The following is a 15,282-nucleotide window of genomic DNA, read 5'->3' on the forward strand; positions in this document are numbered from 1 at the left end:
ATTTTACAGAGTTGTTGTGAGTTTAAATGAGATAATATTTGTAAAAGGCTTAGCACAATTCTTGACATATAGGTATTATTTATATATAAATGCTTATTCCCTTTCCTAGGTATTGCCAAACTCTCCTTTTTTTTCCCCTGAGGCAATTGGGGTTAAGTGACTTGCCCAGGGTCACACAGCTAGGAAGTGTTAAGTGTCTGAGACCAGATTTGAACTCAGGTCCTCCTGATTTTAGGCCTGGTGCTCTATCCACTGCTCCACCTAGCTGCCCCCCAAACTCTCCTTTTAATAATGTATTCTAGAATTTTGCTATGATTTGTAGACTCTACTTTTAAGAAAAAGTTACAACAGATTTGGACCTTCTCTAGACTTTGAGGTACCTCTCTTACCCTACATGAACTTTCAAGAAACTTAGCCATCATGCCTTTATCAATATTCTGGAAGAGTCAGTCAATTTGAAATTAGGAAAGGAAATTGGATACTTTTTAAAAAAAACTATTCTCTTATCTTGGATCTCATTTGCCTTTAAAACATTTTTATTCAGCCCCTTTCATTTCTTTCTTTCTTTTTTTAGGGGGGTGTGTGTGTTCCTTTCATTTCAAAGATTATTCTACTTGGGAGAGAAAACAGAAGCAAGAAGCAAAATTTAGTGAGGTTTTACCCCCTTCTCTTGTCATTCGCTATCATTGTCTGGTCCACCCCAAGTAGCTGTCCTATTCAGCTTTAAATCAATGATCTTTTATGTGATTTTTTTTTCTTTATGGGACCTTTCTTTGTTTCTCCCCTTTACCCTTTCCCCCCTTTAAACAACAAAATCTCTTCAATGTCCTGAGCATTCACTGTAAACCAAATTTCATTTTAAGTTTTGGTACTTCTGGTACTGCCCTTCCAGAACCATGTCATATTTTCATATTCATTCTTCATTACCTGTCTTTGGCTTCAGCTTTGAGCCATGTCTTGGAAAATGAAAACTGATGGATGGATTCCCTATGTATCTATGTTAATTCCCCCATTTCTTCTTCATTGGAATTGTCTTGATTTGAATCTATAGGACTGTATCTTATAGTTTCCTATCCCTCTTGGACTGATTTTCTCTGTACAATTTTTGGCCATAGGATCCTACCTGTGTCTTCTCTGAATGTGAATCGTATTATACTTTGCTACCACTCAAGGAACATATCCAGCTATATTTGTCTGTTTTTTTCATCTTTTATAATGCATCCTTACAGGGAATGGTTAATTATTCTCCAAAGTTCCCTTTGCTTCATCAATAACTAGCTAGCCCTTGTTCATAAGTCTACATTAGCATTTTCCTTTGTTGCTTACTCTACCTTTTAAGGATGAAATCACCAGAGTAAGCTTATTAGCTGCTCTGTTTCTGGTGAAGAAACTTACAGCAGATGTCTCCCATCTTTCATCTTTCCATGATTAATCATCTTTCCACGCCAGGTTTTTTATTTGTTTTCTGAGCAATCTCATATGTTTCCTCCTATCCAGGTGATCATTAAGAGATGCCTAAGATAATATCATTCCTATTTTTCTCCTTCTTGATCACCACCCAAATATTCTATGTTTTGCCTCTCTAACTTGATTCCTGGATTTCATCACATGAATGAATGCATCTTCTTAATGTATGTGGCACTATTCTCCTGTCCCTTCAAGTTAAATGTGCTGTGACTCTGGGCAAGTCACTTAAGCCTCAGTTTCCTCATCTGTAAAATGAGCTAGAGAAGGAAATGGCAAATCACTGCAGTGTCTTTGCCAAGATCCTAGATAGCATCACAAAGAGTCAGACACAACTGAAAAATGATCGGACAGCACCAACAAAAATATACTTTCATAACTATATTCCAGACACAAATCCCATCCCAATGAGTCTCAGTGAGATTGATTAGTTTCCTTTCATTGTGGTTTCTGCTCCATCTTGTTTATTATCTGTACCTTATGTATTCATCTATAAGTATTTAAAAGAATGAGTTTTATTGCTGGCTTATTTACTGCATTTTTTACCTAGGTATTCTGAACATCCTGACTGCTCTTATTCTTTTTATTATGGTGAATACTGCTATCTATTGACTAAGCAGAAAGAAATAGAGCTAGGTTTGTTGGTTGTTTTTCTCTCCCCTTCTCTTTTCAGTTTAAAGTCTTCTTGATCAGATTTAGAATACTCCAAGCAAAAATATTTTTAACCAGTCTTCATTAGGTTGCCTTTATCCCTAGACAAAAGCTCCTTATTTCTGTACTTTAAGATATGATCTAGAAATTCAGATTCTATTTTCAGTGCAATCTTCTTTATATAATAGCTTTTTATTTTTTCCAAATACAGGAAAAGATAGCTTTCAACATTCACTTTTGCAAAAACAATCTAATACAGGTTAAATGAGTCAGCATCATCCTCTTAACCAACTGCTTATCTCCATGATTTGACTTTCCCTTCCAAATCTCCTTTTTATCTGCAGCAGTGAGGAAAATACCCTTAAGGTGCCCTTATGGTCTTCAGCTTTTAGCTTAAAATTAAATAATGCTTTCTGAATCTGATTGTCCTCTAAGCTTCTTAAGAACTATAGCCCCAGGGGCAGCTAGGTGGTGCTGTGGATAGAGCACCAGCCCTGATGTCAGGAGGACCTGAGTTTAAATCTCACCTTGCTTGAGAAAGCAATCTATAGCTGGGAACCAAATAGGAAGTAGTTTACTCATATCCATTCCTCTTTGAGGCTGGATGATCACTTGGGGGAGATGTCATAGAGCATCTTCTCAGTCAGATACAGGTTGGGCTGGTTGCCTCTGACATCCCTTCCAACTGAATTTCTGGGATTCTGTCAGTACAGTGTAACATAACTGACTGGCCATGTTTGCTCCCCTTAGATTACCATCATTCCTCCTCCCCCTCCCCCTCTCACCCCCCCCCCCCCCCCCGCCTTACAATCCACTTACTAGCTTGTGTTTCCCAGCTTCTCGGATCCAGCGGATATTATCAGCATATTGTTGCTTCACAGAGTCTTTCACTATAATAAGAAAAGGGAACATCATGAAGAATGTAGGAGCCTGTTTTATCCTTATTTGCTTCAGTTGGGCCGCTGGGAGGTTTAGTGGATTGTTGGTTTGGAATAAGAAATATCTTAATTCAAAATTTGCCTCAGACATTTAGCTGTGTGACCCTGGGCAAGTCACTTAAATTCTGTTTGCCATCTTAACAACAGTCCCTCCCAGGGTTGTTGTGAGGGTCAAATGAAATACCATATACCAAGCACTTTTTAAACCTTTAAAAAGAAAGCACCACTTAAATGCTTGGGCAGCTAGGTGGTTTTTTGGATAGAGCACCAAGCCTGGTATCAGAAAAACCTGAGTTCCAACCCAGGCCAGACACTTTCTAGCTGCATGACCCTAGATAAATCACTTAACCCTGTTTGTCTCAATTCATTCACCTGTAAAATGAACTGGGGAAAGAAATGGCAAGTCATTCGTGTATCTTTGCCTATATATGAGTGTATGTATCATGAAGAGTTGAAAACGATTGAACATAAATTCTAGCTTTTTGAAAAATCCTCTAAAAAATAAAATGTTATTTTAAAAAACAACAAGTGCTTCTTCTTGTTTCTCTGTATCTTTATTGTCCTTTCTACATTTCATTTGCTTATTAGGTATGTCCTAGACCCAGAACTTGCTTATTCTTCTCTATCCCTTTCTATGAAAGTTGCTTGTGGTTATTTATGCCTCTTCCTTGGTTCCAAAGTTCTTTTTGTAAGGATCAAAGAGATCATATTTGTAAGGCACTTAGTAGGTGCTTAATAAATGCTAATTCCCTCTTCCCTTAATTCCACTTCATTGGAGATGATGACTCCCATTTCTCAGAGGAGTGTCACTACAAGAACCTGGGAATTAAAGAGCCTGGGAATTAAAAGAATTAAACAAACAAACAAACAACACCCCCCCCAAAAAAAAAAAACCACTAAGGCTGAAAGAACTTATTTGATCCAACCCACAAGATTCCAAAGGGGAACATAGTAAGCAGGGAGGTGAGACACAGATAGGCTATGTCTCCCCACTTTGCAAATGGGACATAGAGACCTGTTGTGTAAACTACTTCAGTTTTACTTTTCTCTTGTATAAAATGAAGGATGGTGTTTGAGGATCTTTCAGGCCCTCCCACCTCCAACATGAGTATGTTCAAGGACTACTCCCAGCTCTCACATTCTATGTTCTTGGGTCCCTTTCAGCTTTGATATTTCAGGCATTTCTAAGGCAGAATTCTGATGACCCCAACTGTTGGTATGATCCCTATATAATATATACATACATAATCTTCCTTGATGGACTACAGACTCCTTCAGAATCAGGTCTGATTCATTGTTGTCTTTATATCATTTTATATATTTATATATTTCATATATTTATATTATTGCCTGGTACATAATAGGTATTTAATAAATCTTGATGATTGATTAAGGTCTCTTTCAGTCCTGATATTCAACACTCTAAGTTATCCTTCCATTTTTTTTTGTATTTTTCTTTTCTTTTTAAAAATAATAATAGTTTTTTTTTCTTTTCCAAATACATGCAAAGATAATTTTCAACATTCATCTTTGCAAAACCTTGTGTTCCAAATTTTTCTCCCTACCTCTTTTCCTCCCCCTCCCCAAGACAGCAAACAATCCAATAAAGGTTAAACATGTGCAAACCCTTCCATTTCTAACATTTTATTTTCTTGAGGCCGTTCTCAGCTCTGAGGTTCGTTGGATATTCTAACATCCTATTTTCTAAGATCTCTTCTAGCTCTGAAATTCTATGAATCCATTATTCTATTTTATAATACGAGGGACAGAAGCTAGATTGCCTTCAATTACAGTGGTATTACCTCCATGCTTGATAGCTTCCTCCAGAACGGATGTAGCCAGCAGGTCTGTGGTCACTAGGTCCTGGGGGTCCCCGGATGTACAAACCCAGCGAAAAGGTCCAAATCCCAGAGAAAATATGTCCCTGGGAAATGCAAAATGCTTCACTTGGGAGGCATACTTCACGTTCCTGCCTTATTGGTCCTGACCTCTGGCAGGACTCTCCTTTCATTAGCCAAAGCAGAAAGAATCCAAAGCATTCCCAACAAATTAATCTGAGCAGAAAGAGCTCTGAGTGCTTATTTGAAAATTCTCAAAAATGTTTGCACCCAGAAAAATAGCAAAAACAAAACCAAACCCACATGAGAAGCACAGAAGCCACAGTGCAACACGGTAGCTGTCTGGCAGGCTGGGGGAAGCTTCCCAAGGAAGCATTTTGAAATGAGAAAAAAAAAAAAAAAAAAAAAAAAAGCAAAACTGAATTTGGACCAAGAACTCCTGATTTTGAGTTTCCATTTTATGGGACTATGAGCAATTTTCTTTCCCTTTCTAGATTTCAGTGTTCTCGTCCACAAAATGCAAAAGCTACATAAGACCTCTGAATAGTATGGTCCCCTGGTTCTAAGCCCCAAAATATCTGAGGCAGGAAAATAAAAAATCTGTCTGAAGGATGTGATTTTTAGCTACCAGGTTAGTGCCCGATAGAGGGAAAAGCAACTGGGATTGGAAATAAGGAAAATTAACTCCCAAGCTTGCCATGGCATGACCCTGACAAAGTTATCAATTCTCTAATTTCTAGTTCCTTTCTCCAAATAATTAAAATAATAATATATGACTGGTCTGAGATTGTAGATAAACTTTGAAAGCCATAAAGTGGTATATAGATGCAAGGGTTTATAATTTGTATTCACCATTATAATTTCTACCAATTTTCAGACAATATGTATTTACTTCATCAATCTTGGGGAAAGTGTGGGAAGGGAAATGGGAACATATTTTACCCCTAAAATAAGAAGTGTAGTGATCAATTAGTAATAGGTTGACTATATATGTGTATACATGCATATACATATTACATATATATATGTGTGTGTAATATATATGTACATATACATAATATATATGTACATACAGACATATATATGTTCTAAATAATTCTTTTTTGTTTTTGTTTTTGCTTTTTCTCACTTGTCTGTCTGCGTGGAGTCCTCTTTCTTTTTACATCTTTTATGTCATGGTGGACTAGTTCTCCAAAGACTAGCCTCGAGTTCTGATTTGGTCATTAACAAGATATAAGAGTTCAGAAAAGTTCATCTGATTTCTGAACCTGTTTCTTTCTCTGTTCAATGAGGTGATCTATATAAGATTATTACTAGATTCCTCTCAACCCAAAATTCTATGATTTTTCCATCATATTGTCTTTGTTATATGTTCCTTCTTCATTTCCCATTATCATCCAAATTTATCCCCAATAAAGCCTTGTGAATGTTTTATTAATGAATATTTGTTGAAAAAGCTTTCAGAGAGCTTTATCTAATATTTTCTCTTCTTAATTCTTCTGGAAGATAAATCTTTTTGAATTGTCTTATACTTCCCTTGCTTAAAAATCTCCAACAACTCCCAACTCTCCAAAGGATAAAATCCAAACTCCTTATCTTGACTTTTAAGGCCACCCTAATCCTCTTTTTTTAGATTTATCAAATTCTAATTCCCCAGATGAACTTGAACCAGGTTTCACTGATTACTAAACATTCTGTGGTCATCCCCTTTTAAGAGTTTAGCAATACATAGTGGCTGGTTAGGGAGTAGTAATTAATTACTAGGCTCCCCAAATCAGGTGCATGCCTTAAAGATCAGATTCCTTCTTAGGCATTACATGGCAATGGATGTAGGCTACTTCTGCCCATTCTCTCTTACCCCATTATGTGCTGAACATAGGATGGATAGCGGAATTCTGTTTTTTTGCCTCCCTTTTTCATCACATCAGCACCTGCAGGTAGATTACAAATACATTGCACAAAATGGTCAAGCCCAGAGTAAAAAGTATAAGACACCTCAATGGGGAAAAATTCGTCCTCTGAAGTTTAAAAAAAATTTTTTTTAATATCAGTGAAGTACATACAGCCCTAAGTCTTCTCCCTCTTCCTAAATGACAATCAGAGAGAAGACAGGAAGCATTTATTGAGCACTTATTATAGTTCCACCTTTGACTATGCTCTGGAAATAAAAATGCAAGCAGAAAGACAAAGACTACCCTTAAGGAGCTTACATTCTAAAGGAAGAAGAAAACATAAAGATTGTACAAAATGTGGAGGGCGAGTGGGAAGGAATGAGGAGGATGGATATAGGCTCCTAGGCTTCAGCTTTCTGTTGTCCCTTCTTGCTCACTGAATGTCTCAAAGGTCCTGACTCCTAGTCCAGGGCCCTTCCTACTACACCATATTTTCATTACCTCCTTGCATAGAACTGTAGTTACAAGGAAGTCTTTGTTTCTGTTTTTTTGAGAAATTGAATAAATGAAAAGGCATTTATTAAGCACTTACTATTGGTAGAACGCTGTACTAATCACTGGAGATAAAAAAAATGAGGGAGCGATAGAGATAAAGACTGGAAAGAGAGAGAGAGAGAGAGAGAGAGAGAGAGAGAGAGAGAGAGAGAGAGAGAGAGAGAGAGAGGCATAAATTGTATCATAAAAATAGACTTCCATTTACAATTAAATTTCCCCCTTTTCTTCCTCTCTGTATTTGCAATTTTTCCTTCCCTGCATCAAGAAAAAGATACACACGGATAATGTGGAAATATGTTTTGCATATTTTGTAAAAATGTATTACATCAATATATTTTTATGTTATGGTTATCATATTTCTAGCCTTCTCAATGAATAGATAAAGGGTAAAGGAAAGGAGGGAATTTGGAAATGAGAAAAAAAGGAAAAAAAAAGCAAAAAAATCTATTTTTTGAGATAACACAGAATTAAAGAAATATGGGTAAAAGCTTGCTAACCAGGAAGGTGGATTATATCTGTATCTTCTGGACGTTGAATGATCAGTTTTTGTTTTTTTAAATTGAAGGATATTTTTCTTCTAAACTTAAGAAGATTCATGATTTATACAGTAATAGCAATTTTGTAAAGATAATCACCTTACAAAGACTTTGTAACTCTGATTAACACAATGCTCAACCATAGTTTCAAAGGATTCATGATGAAACATATTGTTCACTTCCAAAGAGAAATCCAATAAACTCAAAGTTATAGATTAGGGCACATTTTCTTTTATTTCCCTCTTCTTCTTGCCTTTAAAAAATAGCATTGGCTAATGTGGAAATTTGTTTTGTGTGATTATACATATTTGTAATAGTTTTTTGTTTGTTTGTTTGTTTTTGGCTTTCTTAATGGTTGACAGTCAGAGAGGGTGGATGAGGGAGAACTTGGAATTGAAAATAAAATTGAAATTTTAAAAGTTCAAATTTCTTAAAAAGTCAAAATTGCCAGCCAGGATGGTTCTCTTAGCTCCTCTTGATTCTTGGAAGAATTCCAAGATGTGATTTGGAAAGTATCAGAATTGATGTCAATCAATTTCCTGATGTCAACCTCAGAAATTAGGAAAAATCCCCAGCCATCATATTTTGCCATCATAGCCAATCTATCACATTTGAACTTTCCAGACTACCCTTCAACTCATTGCTAACTAAAAAGAACTAGCTCTTTTGTGGGTCCATTTTGTAAAGACTTGGGGCATACTCACCAGCTCTCTGAGCTTCCAAAAGGAAAGCATTGCCATAGTCCCAAAAAAAGAAGTTTTTCTCTGCAAGTCTGTTGATTGCTGCTACATGCCTCTTCAGACTGAAATGCACAAGCAAAGGGGGATTACAGTCTCAAAGGACCTTTGAATTATAGAATCTCAACATTGGAAGGGACTTTGAACCACAAACAACAAAAAATATATTATCCTTATCACATGCAAGACACTGTGCTAAGAGCTGAGATAAAATAATCCTTGCCCTTAAGGAGTTTACAATCTTTTTTTTGTTGTTGTTGTATATCTTTATTGTTGTTGTATATCTTTATTGATTTATTAAACATTTCCCAATTACATTTTAATCTAGTTCCTGCCACACTCAGGAGTTTTACAGTTATCTTCTGAGGTTTTTGATGTACTACTGTTACCCATTATTTGGACAGACATATTTTGCTGGGAAGATGAGGTTGGCAAGAGGAGGGGTGGAATGGATTTATGCTAAACCATGTCAGCTTGATTTGGATCTCCTTATGGAAACAGCTTATTTCCTTTCTCTAGTTCTGTGCCCACCAAATTTTTTTTATCTATAATTTAATCATCAAATATGACTAATTATCCTGACAGAGGCCACCCTACCAGTTTCATTCTGATCTATTGGGATAGCATGATATAGAGTAAAACAAACAAACAAAAAACAATAGCTTAGTACTAATTTTGCCCCAAGCTGTCTATTTGCCCAGGCTTACATTTTCTTATCTGTAAAATGGGGATAATAATCTTTGCCTATCCTACCACCTCTAATACCTTCTCTGTAGTGAAAATCAAATAAGATTAAATAAGATTCTGTATGTAGGAAAACCTTAAAAGGAAAAGCTTGGGTTCAAATTTTGCCTCATACAGTTATTGGACAAGTCACTTACCTTTTTTTTTTTTTTTTCAAACTTTTCTTGGATCATGAAATTAGGTGGTTTCTATGATCCCTCCCAACTTTAAATCTACAAATCTATGCTCTTATACAAACTATCTTTTATACTTGTCATTATTTATATATCTATCTCTCTTAAATTTAGTCTACACGAATTCCCCCAGGCCATGGATGAATAAATAAAATCAAGTTTCTCAAGCTGGTGCTGAAATGAAATGAGCCCACTTTAGTGAAAAAAATCCCCAAAAACTAGACTGAAAGAACTAATCTACTTAGCCTTATGTTTCTTATCTTCTAATTGCACATTTAAAGGTATCTAGAAACAATGATTTGAGAGTAAACACGAGCAATCTATTGCATCTATGCTAAAGAGTAATCAAGAGTTCATTTGTGATGACATATGTGCTGATTGATTAAGATATTGCTCCTTACCCCTCGGCAGGGGTAGTGAAGCTTACAACCTAATGGATAGCAGAATGGGAGTCCAGGAGAAAATGCACACAAATGATTATGATATAAAAAAGAATGTATGATGTGAAAAGGAGAAAATCCAGGCACAGTGCTGAAATCAGTTGAAAAATGTGAGAAGTTACAGGATTTTAGGATTTAAAGTGGGAATCTCACCATTCTTTAATCATTTTCAGTCGTGTCTGATTTTTCACATCACCTTTTGGGATTTTCTTGGCAAAGATCCTGGATTGGAAATTTTAGAGTATATCTAGAGTATATCCCTAATTTTGCAGAGGAAGATTCCAGGGGTTTTAGAGGAGATGGCCTCTAGTCTAATCTCTCCGTTAGCAAAACTATCACAAAAACTGCTGATGTCATCCATGGCTAAGAAAATAGTAATCAACAGTTAAGTGAGCGCTGTGAGCCCCATGGCTAAGGAAAACAGTAGCCCTCAGTGTGGCTAAAACACTTTTACCTTTGCAGCATTAGGCAGGGTGGCAGTAGCTGGGATATATAAGAAGAAAGAAAGGTTATAAGCTGCAGGTACAAAATGACTTTGGTCTACCTTGATACTTTTCTGCAGTTTGGATTGTTCCCAGAGTAAAAATCTATTCTACATGATCCTTTGAGGGTCGGGAAGGGTGAAACTATTATCTGAAGCTTCAATTTTTTAAAGACAAATTTCCCAGCATTGATATGTCTAACAGGTGGGGAGCTGGGGAAGTATGTGTCTGTTCAAGTTCTCTAAGCACTTGGGGAATGTAATGATATTTGCTACTGGGATAGAGTTCCAAGGATCAAAGTTTTGCAGTGTCTCAAAGGGGTCCATAATTTCTTAATTTCTTTCGAAATTGGGGTTAAGTGACTTGCCCAAAGTCACACATTTAGGAAGTATTAAATGTCCGATGCTGGATTTGAACTCAGGTCCTCCTGACTTCAGGGCTGGTGCTCTACCCATTGTGCCATCTAGCTGCCCCTGGTCCCATGATTTCTAGCACAATTCAACCAGGAATATAGGGATGGTCTCAGAAGGTGCTGTCAAAGATACAGGTCTCACTCACCAATGATATAGCATCATACTACACATGTTCTTTGGTGTATATTCTGCCTTAAGACTTACTGCAGCTTGAAATACAGAGAGCTAAGAGAGAATATTCCCAGATTCATACAATACATGGGAACATAAACACAGACACTAAGGGAATACTACTCAGGCAAGGAGACTCTTCAGAGCCATGTTACTGCCAGCTGCCACTCTTGACAACCTGTAATCACCCATGGACAGGACAGTTTAGAAACACTGGCTCAGACTCCACAGGCTAACTGTTGACAATCACAAAGGTGGAAAAGGCAAATACTCTAGTCAAGGTTATTGCAACCCCTTTTGTTTTCCTGTCCTCCCAATCGATTGTCCTGCCTTCCTGACCCAATGATCTATTGCCCTGCCTTTCTCCTTGTGCTGAAACCTAGTGATGGGAGGATCAGTGTGGGAGAAAAGGTTGAATCAATGATGTGATTGTTGTCCTTCATTCTTGAAAAGGATCAAAATGACATTAGTGTATGAGAGACAGGTTACAGTATGTCCAACTATGGCTGATCAGACTGATAAAAGCTTGGCAGGATCTACCACAGATCAGGTACAGATAGTCCACAAGAACATTTGGGGAGGAATGTCTAAATTTGTGTATCTTGCATTTCTTTTGAGCTACCTCAATTCTACTTTGCTCAAAGGGCACAGCACATCATGCTGGGGATTTTTTATCAGTGGCTCCCAAGTCATGCAATCTATTCCAAAGTTCTTAAAAGACACCTTGAGAGTGTCCTTGCATTGCTTTTAGTGACCCCCATGTGAGCTCTTGTCTTGTGTGAGTTATTCAGAAAACAATCTTTTAACAAGTATTTGTTTGGTATTCAAACAACGTGGCTAGCCCATTGGAACTGGGCTCTCTGCAGTAGCGTGATGTGTTATTACTAATAGAGCAAATAGCTTAGATTCCTCAGTGCCCCACTCCCAATTAACTGTAAATGGAAGAGTAGATTTTCATACGATCTATGCTCTCTCCCTCTTTCTCTCCCTCCCTTCTTTCCTCCCTCTTCCTCTCTCTCTCTCTCTCTCTCTCTCTCTCTCTCTCTCTCTCTCTCTCTCTCTCTCTCTCTCTCTCTCTGTCTCTCTCTCTGTCTCTCTCTGTCTCTGTCTCTCTGTCTCTGTCTCTCTCTCTGTCTCTCTCTGTCTCTCTCTCTCTCTCTCTCTCTCTCTCTCTGTCTCTCTCTCTGTCTCTCTCTGTCTCTGTCTCTCTGTCTCTGTCTCTCTCTCTGTCTCTCTCTGTCTCTCTCTCTCTCTCTCTCTCTCTCTCTCTCTCTCTCTCTCTCTCTTTCCCCCTCTTCTTCCCTCCCTTTCTCTCCCTCTTCCTCTCTCCCTCTTCCTCTCTCTCTCTCTCTCTCTCTCTCTCTCTCTCTCTCTCTCTCTCTCTCTCTCTCTCTCTCTCTCTCTCTCTCTCTCTCTTTCCCCCTCACACACACACTCTCTGATTCTGATATTTGCTGAAAGATTTGGCCAAAGAAGGAATGTGACCTGTAGGGGGCTACCGCTTTCCTTACTCTCATTCCACCCCAATTATTTTTTAAGAAGGAGAGATTTACATTAATAATCAGAGAAATGCAAATTAAGACAACTCTGAGATACCACTACACACCTGCCAGATTGGCTAGAATGACAGGGAAAGGTAATGCAGAATGTTGGAGGGGATGTGGGAAAACAGGGACACATACATAGTTGGTGGAACTGCGAATACATCCAGCCATTCTGGAGAGCAATCTGGAATTATGCTCAAAAAGTTATGCATACCCTTTGATCCAACAGTGTTGCTACTAGGTTTGTATCCCAAAGAGATTTTAAAGAAGGGAAAGGGACCCACATGAGCAAGAATGTTTGTGGCAGCCTTCTTTGTAGTGGCCAGAAACTGGAAACTGAGTGGATACCCATCAATTGGAGAAAGGCTGAATAAACTGTGGTATATGAATATTATGGAATATTATTGTTCTGTAAGAAATGACCAACAGGATGATTTCAGAAAGGCCTGGAGAGACTTACAGGAACTGATGCTGAGTGAAATGAGCAGGACCAGGAGATCGTTGTATACTTCAACAACAATACTGTGTGATGATCTATTCTGATGGACGAGGCCCTCTCCAACAATGAGATGAACCAAATCAGTTCCAACAGAGCAATAATGAACTAAACCAGCTACACCCAGGAAAAGAACTCTGGGAGATGACTATGAACCGCTACATAGAATTCCCAATCCCTCTAATTTTGTCCGTCTGCATTTTTCATTTCCTTCACAGACTAACTGTACACTATTTCAAAGTCTGATTCTTTTTGTACAACTAAACAACTGTTTGGACATGTATACATATATTGTATTTAACTTATACTCTAACATATTTAACATGTATTGGTTGACCTGCCATCTTGGGGGGGGGAGAAGGAGGGGAAAAATTGGAACAAATGGTTTGGCGATTGTCAATGTTGTAAAATTACCCATGCAAATATCTGGTAAACAAAAACTATTAAAAAAAAAAAGGAGAGATTTAATATGTTGTTTTCCCCAGTACATATATATATATATATATATATATATATATATATATATATATATATATATATATATATATATATATTTGTTCAAACCTTCTAATGGCCTCATTTCAAACACTTTACCAATATGAAACAAAGAATTTCAGGTAGCATGAGAAAAATATTTTGAGAGAAGTCAAAGCCTTCTCAGACCTCTTTAAATCACATAGCTATTGACACTGAATATCTTTAAGGCTGTGCTTGGCCCTGTACACCAAATACCCAAAGGTTAGATGGAGTTCCCTTTACCTTTCTTTCACCAGGTCCCGAAACTTGGCTGGGTTTGTGGCCATGAGCTGATTGGCTTCCTGAAAGCTGAGCTGCACAGGGTAGTATCCACCATTGAAAGGATTGTGGCAGGAGGTTTGATCAGATCCCAGGTCCACTAACAGTTCCCCAGTTGTGTCCAGCTCATGGACGAGTCTCTCCCTACCCCAAGAAGAGACGAGGGATAAAGTTAAGAGCGTGCAAAGTGACTAGAGACTTGATGACTTCTAGAATATGCAGATGTAGAGTGAAGTGAGCAGAACCAGGAGAACATTGCACACATTGTGTGATGGTGATGATCAACCATGGTAGATTTAGCTCTTCTCAACAATACCAAGATCCAAGAAAATTCTAAGGAACTTTTGATGAAAAAATGCTATTCACCTCTAGAGAAAGAATTTATGGAGTCTAAACGTAGATCAAAGTATACTTTTTTTGTTCTGTTTTATTTTAATAATATGACTAATTTGGAAATATGTTCTGCACAATAGCACATGTGTAATCTCTATCAAATTGCTTGCCTTCTCAATGAGGAAGGGAAAGAGGGAGGGGAATTTTTAAATGAATGTTTAAAATTGTTTTTATATGTAATTAGAAAGAATTAAAACATATAAAACAAGAAAATGATACTTAAAATATTTTTGGACTCACAACCAGGATTTAGTACTTAAATTAGTTTGGCTAATTATTTTATTGGAATTTCTATCTCCCTTTTTTGTTATAGCTATAACAAAGCTATGACTTAAGTGAGGCTATAAACATTTCACTTATATTACTGATGACCACGTTGAGATCCAGAAAGGAAACAGGACTTAATCATGACATATAGTTGGTTCTTTTTCCATCCTATCACAGAATTGTGCCTTTACTCCAGAGGACACCATTTGGACAGACCTCGTCTAATAGGGTCCCACAACATTCAGCCTGAACTTACCAAAGATCAACCACATTCCCATGGTAACCCAGGCTAAGGACAATTTTCTTCTTTCTTGCTTCCCTGAAATAGAGCCATAATGGAACTCAATATAATATTTCAAACATCTCAATTACTTTTACTTACCTCAATCCCTGCTGGCCACCCATACAAATATTTTTAACTCTCAGGGGAAAATAATCAGGCGATATCTAATTTGGAAACAATAAGGCCAGGACTTAATGGAGGCACTAAAGTGGGCCACAGCACAATGACTCTGTTTCATAAGCCACCAGGATAAATGGAACCAAAATGGTCATGACAAATTGGGCAGTGCTGGCTATGAAAGCAATAATGATAATGATAATGATGATGGTGAGGATGATATCATGATTTTTTAGCAACTGATGCTTATGAGGACATTAGAATCTACTTTGCCTGGACAAATATTAGGATACCTAATTTTCAGATGAGGATATCTTTCAGATGAGATATCTTACCTAGAGAGGTAAGATACT

At 37.4% G+C, this 15,282-nt stretch overlaps 1 protein-coding gene across 1 annotated transcript in view; it reads right to left on the minus strand.

Annotated features, from left to right (window-relative positions):
* Positions 1-15,282, minus strand: part of UROC1 (urocanate hydratase 1) — a 48,714-nt gene that overhangs the window by 18,211 nt on the left and 15,221 nt on the right. Inside the window, exons 10-15 of the mRNA XM_074283810.1 lie at positions 14,786-14,848; positions 13,834-14,013; positions 8,579-8,676; positions 6,750-6,822; positions 4,856-4,977; positions 2,935-3,005 (exon numbers count right to left, since the gene is read on the minus strand). Of these exons, the coding sequence (XP_074139911.1) occupies positions 2,935-3,005; positions 4,856-4,977; positions 6,750-6,822; positions 8,579-8,676; positions 13,834-14,013; positions 14,786-14,848 (607 nt within the window). The remainder of the gene's footprint in view (positions 1-2,934; positions 3,006-4,855; positions 4,978-6,749; positions 6,823-8,578; positions 8,677-13,833; positions 14,014-14,785; positions 14,849-15,282) is intronic.

This window comes from Sminthopsis crassicaudata, chromosome 1 (assembly GCF_048593235.1).
Source record: "Sminthopsis crassicaudata isolate SCR6 chromosome 1, ASM4859323v1, whole genome shotgun sequence".
Taxonomy (NCBI): Eukaryota; Metazoa; Chordata; class Mammalia; order Dasyuromorphia; family Dasyuridae; genus Sminthopsis; species Sminthopsis crassicaudata.